Source organism: Urocitellus parryii, chromosome 3 (genome assembly GCF_045843805.1).
Source record: "Urocitellus parryii isolate mUroPar1 chromosome 3, mUroPar1.hap1, whole genome shotgun sequence".
Lineage (NCBI taxonomy): Eukaryota > Metazoa > Chordata > Mammalia > Rodentia > Sciuridae > Urocitellus > Urocitellus parryii.
In genome coordinates this window covers 143,041,991-143,048,544 of record NC_135533.1, presented here as the reverse complement: position 1 = coordinate 143,048,544, position 6,554 = coordinate 143,041,991, and the positions used below count along the sequence as shown (strand labels likewise).

Genomic DNA, 6,554 nt, shown 5'->3' with positions numbered 1-6,554 from the left:
GGGGGGGCGGTGCCCGGGCCGCGCGGTCTCTGCGGCGCCAGGGCTCTCGGGCCGCCCAGGAGGCCTGTGCCCACGTCCCCAGCTGCGCGCGCGGCCCTCCGCGTGGCTTTGGGCGACTCCAGGGCAGCCGGAACTGGACACTCCCCGCAAGCGCCTATGGTCCGCGCCGCGTCTGTCCAGCTGCTCGCTGGTTGCTGTTTGCGGGATGCGCGCGCGGAGCACGCGTCGCTAGGGGCCCTAGTGACTCCGCGGCGCCGCGTGTCGGGGCGGCCTGAGCTACCCCGGGTTCCGAGCCCCTGGCATTCCAGGCTGCAGATCAGGAACTTGAATGCAGTGCGCGCTGCGGGTGCCCGAGCAGCCCCGCCCCGCCGCCGAGGGGTCCACACCCGGCGCGAAGGAGGCGCGGGGAGGGGGACCTGAAGGTGTCCCCGACGTCCGCAAGCCGAGTCGCGCAGGTAGGAAAGTAACCCAAGAATGCAGAGACCCTGGGCTCGGACTTGGGCATCACCGCATGTGAGGAGGGTGCGAACCCCGGTTAAGTGCACAGGCTCGGACTGCCCATCACGTTTGATTCGTGCTTCCCCGGTTTCAGCTTCTTAGGCAGGACCGCCATGTGTGACTTCACCTTTTGAAGCCTCTGATTTGTGATCTGTAAAATGGATATAATCAAAGCTACTTCAGGGGGCTGTTGAGAGGATTAAATGAGACAATGCTTGTAAAGCTCTTTGCACGAGGTAGGCCTGGGATCACCTGACTCTCCTGACCCCCTGTCTCCCCTCCCACCATAATTTTTTTTTTCTAGTTGGGGCCTGCCTTTATACCCCTAGTCATTCTACAAATATTTGTGAAGCGCATATTATTTACTCATTGAATATTTGCCAAGAGTACCCTTTTCCCATCATGAAGGGGAACACATTTCTAGAATGCCCCCTGGGGTTGGTTGCTCCCCTTTGAGAAGGACGGATCCTGGGAGAACTAGACCCTTTTGCCCTTGGGATGAGGATGGGGACTTCAGGGACTGCCAGTCTTCCTCCACTGCTATTGGCTCAGGGCTGCCACCTGACCCCTTTCACAGAGAGCCCTAGAGGCAGGGCCTGGCTGGCAGAGCGAACCTGCTGTCACCCAGGACCCCGGGCAGCATGAAGACCCCCGTGGAGCTGGCCATCAGTGGGATGCAGACCCTCCACCTTCAGCACCGCTGCCGGGGTGGCTACCGGGTCAAGGCCAAGGCGTCCTACGTGGATGAGACTCTGTTTGGCAGCCCTGTGAGCCCCAGGCCCCCCCCACCAGATTTTGACCCACCCTGGGTGCAGAAGAGTGACAGCACCAGAGGACCCGTCACCAGGGCATCGCCATCGCAGGCCTCGCTGTCCAAGGGGAGTTGTGAGACCACCCCCTCTAGGAGCAGCACCCCGACCCTTACGCCAAAAAAGAAGAACAAGTACAGGTAATCAGGGTGGGAGATGCACTCCTGTGCTCAGTGTAGTCACCTGGGTTTCTGTTACAGCCTTGCTGTTTGCCTGCTGTGTGACCTTGGGCTAACACCTTGACTTCTCTGAGCTTCATTTTTTCTACCAGGTAGTATTGTGGAGAGGATGGAATGGAGAGGTGCATGGTGCTTGGTGCTGTAACCTAAACCGGAGGAAGCTCTCAGTAAATGGTCGTATTAATGACTATGAAGTTGGGACCCCCAACTTCAGATGATGTAGATGTACTCCTGAGGCCCAAAGAAATAAGACGACTTTCCCAAGATCACAGAGAAAGTTGTAGTATATTAAAGCGATTGATCTGTGAAGGCATAAGAAATTCTGTTTCAGAATTTCAGCAAGTCATTTTGAAAATGGGTCTCGCTGCCCTTCATGAACAAGTCAGAAAAATAGAAGCTGATGCTAACAGTTATTAGTTAATTATAATTAGATTATTTGGATTATTTCAAATTAATGTAGCCTGGCAGGAGGTTCTAGTTGTGAACCACAGGACTGTGTCCTGTAATTTATAATTGTGTTTTGGACAAGGACACAGAAAACTAGTACGTTACCCACGTGACAGAGCAAAATAGCACAAGCTGGTGGCTTAAACCACACCAATGTGTTTGATCACAACCCTGCAAGCTAGAGGTCCCCGTCAGGTGCTGAAGGTCTCATTTCTCCTGAGGCCTCTCTCCCTGGCTCACGGAGGGCCATGTCACTGTCTATTCGCAGCCTGGGCAGGTATGCACTCTTAGGGGCTCTTAAGGACACCAGTCCTATTCCATCAGGGGCCCGTCATTACAGTCTCACAATTTGGCTCATAACAACTGGCTGTTATGGTTTGGGAGGTGTCCCCCAAAAGCTCACTCTGAGACCATGCTAGAAGGTTTAGAGGAGGGATGATTGGGTTATAAGAGCCTTAATCCAATCGGTGGATTAGTCTCCTGATGGGGATTAACTGGTAACTGACTAGGGTGTGGCTGGAGGAGGTGGGTCCCTGGGGGTGTGGCCTTGGGGCATAAATTTTGTATCTGGGCAGTGGAGTCTCTCTCTCTCTGCTTCATGATCATCTAGAAGCCAGCCGGGCCATTCCACCGCACTCTTGCACCTGGAGCCAGCTGTCTGTGGACTGAGACCTCTGAAACCATGAGCTCCCAAATAAACTTTTCCTCTCCTAAAACTGTTCTGGTCAGATCTTTCAGTCATAGCAGTGAAAAAGCTGACTAAACCACTGGCCAATTCAATTTTAGGGTGTTCTAAGGCGGGTGGAGAGCATGTGTCAGATTGAGAAATGAGAGTGGAAATGGTACCTATTAAGAGACTAAAATCAACAAAGATCAAAAGCAGGATCCAGGCATCATGGCAGGCTGAGAGTGATAGTTCTAGACCTCGAGGCAGGGTCAGGATGAGATTAACAACACTGACATTGGAAAGTCACTGACATGACACCCAAAAAGTTGCTGGAATGCTTATGTGCCTGGAGGCGGTATCAACAGAAACATGCTGTCCATGACAATGGAGGTGACACTGGACCCCATGCTCACACGGAGGATGGAATTTTCTGGATGTGGCAAGTTAAGGAATGTGTAGAAGATAGGGACATCATTGAGCTAGATAGAACCCTGGTGCTGTACAGATGCAGGCAACAGACAAATATGGTTTGAGCAGCTAAACCCAAAAGCAAAAGGTAGCTTTCTCAGAAGCCTGCAGCACTCTCAGTTCTGCCTAAACACCACAGGCCTGGCACCTAATAGGTATAAATTATTGCCAAAGGAATCTGATTAAGAATAGAGACCTGGAAAGCACGGAGGTGTGATTTAGCAATCAATAGCTTGGATCCTTGAGCCAGGCGTGGTTTGAGTCTCGTCTCTGCAGTGTTCTTGTGGGGCCTTACCCTGCTACGTTAGTTTTTCGTTGCGATCACAAAATACCTGAGGAAACTGAAGGAAGGTTGTTTGGGCCTTGAGACCACAGTTGGCTGGCTGCGTTGTTTCTGGGCCTGTCGAGAGGCAAAGCTTCGAGGCGGAAGGTCATGGTGGCCCAGAGCTGCTCAGCTCATGGTGGCCAGCAAGTAGAGATGGGAGAGGGAGGAGCTGGGGACACAATATGCTCTTCCAGGGTATAGCCCCAGTGACCGGGCTCCACCTCCTCCAGTTTCCACCACCTCCCTCTGCTGCCATTCAAACGATGAACCCACCAGTGGATTTATCCACAGATGAGATCAGAGTCCTCACGATCTAGTCGCTTCCAGAGGCCCCCACCTCTGAACATTGCTGCCCTGGGTACCAAGCCTTCAACACCCAGCCTTTGGGGGACAGTCCAGATCCAAGGGATACCTGTGCCTTGGTTTCCTTATCTACAAAATGAGATTAATTTTGATATCTCAGTTTGCACTTTGTGAGAAATTAAACAGTAACGCATGTGACGTGCTGAGCCCTGAGCCCGCAGAAGAGAAGTCCTCGGTGAGTATCCCACACTGTAAAAAGCTCTGGTGGAATGGCCGCCTGGCTTCATGACACACCCTCTGTCAGCCAGGCACTGGCCAGCGCAATGTCAAATACAACCAATAGGACTGCAGAGGACCAACAAGACCCCTAGGGCAAAGAAGAAAACCTCATGGGAGGAAAGCAAAGGATAAAAACTAGGGGCTGGGGCTGGGGCTCGGTGGTAGAGCGCTTGCCTAGCACGAGTGAGGCACTGGGTTCAATCCTTAGCACCACATAAAAATTAAAAAATAAGGCCAGGTGCAGTGGCCCACACCTGCAATCCTAGTTCAGGAGGCTGAGGCAGGAGGATCACAAGTTCAAAGCCAGCCTCAGAAATTTAGTGAGGCCCTAAGCAACTCGTTGAGACCCTGTCTCTCATAAAATACAAATAGGGCTGGGGATGTGCCTCAGTAGTCGAGTGCCCCTGAGTTAAATCCCCAATACCCCCCAAAATAAAATAAAGGTATTGTGTCTATCTACAACTAAAGTATTTAAAAACAAAAGAACTGGTTGCATGCCAGTTGGCCCTCTGCATTCTTTTTTTTTTTTTTTTTTTTTTAAGAAGAGAGAGAGAGAATTTTTTTTAATATTTATTTTTTAGTTTTCAGTGGACACAACATCTTTGTTTGTATGTGGTGCTGAGAATCGAACCCGGGCAGCACGCATGCCAGGCGAGCGCGCTACCGCTTGAGCCACATCCCCAGCCCGGCCCTCTGCATTCTTGGTTTCCACATCTGTGGATCAGAACTATATGGGGAAAATAATTGCATCTGTGTTGGATAATGTACAGACTTTTTCCCCCCATGATTCCCTAAACAATATAGTACAACAACCATTTACGTCATCGTCACCTTGATGAGGTCTCATAAATAATCGTTGTCAGTAATCTGGGGGTGATTTTGAACTATCTGGGAGGACGTGTGTAGGTCACATGCAAGATCTGTGTCATTTTACACAAGTGACTCAGCATCCACAGATTTTGGTCTTCAGGAGGCCTCCTGAAACCAGTCCCCCTGCATGGGACAACTGTAATTGGAACTCTCCGGGGCAAATGCCAGAAAACTTATCCAAACTAGCTTCAGCAGAAAAAAGGCACTTGGGGCCCATATACTAGGGGTTCAGGCTGTCATGAGGACTCTGAGTCCTGCCTCCCCTGCGTGTCTTCTGTCCCCAGAAAGGAGTGCGCTGGCACAAGCTGCTTGGACCTAGCAAGCCCAAGGCCAGCTGGCAAAAGAGGTCTCTCTGCTAGTTTCCTCAAAAATCCAAAGGCAGGTTTTCATTGGCTCGACTTGGGTCATGTGCCTGCTCCCGGACCAATCAGAGCTGAAAGGATGGGAAATGCAAATTGGCCAGCCCTGGGACCTCGCCAGGGCGAGGGTCGGGATGCAGGAGTCAGGATGCTTCCCAGCGGCAGCGAACGGGAGGGGACAGTGGCCTCCCTGCACGTGCTGAGCTGGGCGACGGGGACCCCGGGGTCTGCCGCCGCACTGGGGGGCTGGTCGCAGCTCACTGCCTGCTCTTCCCCCCAGGGTCGTCCGTCGCTCCCCGTCCTACTGCGATGAGTCACTGTTCGGCTCCCGACCCACCGGCCCGGAGGCCTCTGGGATGGCGAAGGGGGATGCCGCCAAGCTTCGCGCCCTCCTCTGGACTCCGCCAGCCACCCCCAGGGGCGGCCACTCGCCGCGCCCCAGGGAGACCCCGCTGCGAGCCATCCATCCGGCTGGTCCCTCCAAGACGGGGCCCGGGGTGGCTGCAGACGCCCGTGAGCTGCCCTCTGGTGGCCGCGGAGCCCCTCACCCCCCAGGGCAGGGGCGCTCCCAGTCCCTCACCCACCTGAACACCCCCAGCGCTGGCTTCCCAGCCCACGGAGAGGGACCCCAGGCCCCCAGGCCCTCTACTTCGGGGGTCACCTTCCGGAGCCCCCTGGTGACTCCCAGGGCTCGCTCAGTCAGTGCCTCAGTGCCCGCCACCCCGCGCCAAGGTGGGGCCACCCAGAAACCAAAGCCCCCTTGGAAGTGAGCTTCTCGCACCAGGTTTGCCTGGCTGGCACCCCGTGGGGGTCCCCTGGGAGACCAGCCTCTCCTGTGCATCCCTTCACCCTGACGGTCTGTCCTTCCTGCCCTCTCCCCTGATGTGGATGGACGGCCACCCTGGAGTTGACTCTCTGGCCCGGTCCTAGCCACTTGAAGCAGTGCCAACCCAGGCCCCCCAACCTCCCGCTGGCCAAGTGCAGATTGCCAATGGAGGGTCCCTCCTCCTCCCTCAGGACCAGCCTGCTACTGAGGACTCAGCCTTCTCTGGGGTCCGGTGGCCACAGAGGTGTTTTCCTGGGCTGCGTTTCAGTGGGGGAACATGAGGGCATCTGAGGACCTTGTGGGTGGACATTTTTCATTTAAACATTCATGTGTTTATTTCCATGTATGAAATGTGTCAGTCGCTCATCAAGGCCACGAGTGTCACTTGCTTCTTCCCTTCTTGGGTATAGGCCGTTGTTAGGCCAGACTTGATTTAAATAAAGGAAAACCTGACAGCCAGTGTGGGGACGTGACGCAGATGCCAGGGGCTCCTGGCTCCTGAAGTTTGGGGGCTCAGGCCTGAA

The 6,554-nt window shown here is 54.1% G+C and overlaps 1 protein-coding gene across 2 annotated transcripts; it reads left to right on the top strand.

Annotated features, from left to right (window-relative positions):
* Positions 1-27: 27 nt before the first annotated feature.
* Positions 28-6,468, top strand: Rita1 (RBPJ interacting and tubulin associated 1). 2 transcript variants are annotated; one of them, XM_026412057.2, is made up of 4 exons: positions 28-455; positions 593-734; positions 1,076-1,447; positions 5,485-6,468. In XM_026412057.2, exons 3-4 carry the CDS (start codon positions 1,140-1,142, stop codon positions 5,972-5,974), a joined length of 798 nt encoding a protein of 265 aa, XP_026267842.2. In that variant the 5' UTR covers positions 28-455; positions 593-734; positions 1,076-1,139; the 3' UTR covers positions 5,975-6,468. The 2 variants fall into 2 exon arrangements, with proteins under 2 accessions (XP_026267842.2, XP_026267843.2); XM_026412058.2 differs by lacking the exon at positions 593-734.
* The last annotated feature ends 86 nt before the right edge of the window (positions 6,469-6,554 follow it).

Excerpts from the sequence above, each read along its gene's own strand:
- Rita1 (XM_026412058.2), top strand. The coding sequence starts at position 1,140 with ATGAAGACCCCCGTGGAGCTGGCCATCAGTGGGATGCAGACCCTCCAC. Across the intron at positions 1,448-5,484 it reads AAAAAGAAGAACAAGTACAG|GGTCGTCCGTCGCTCCCCGT; the intron begins GTAATCAGGGTG and ends TCTTCCCCCCAG.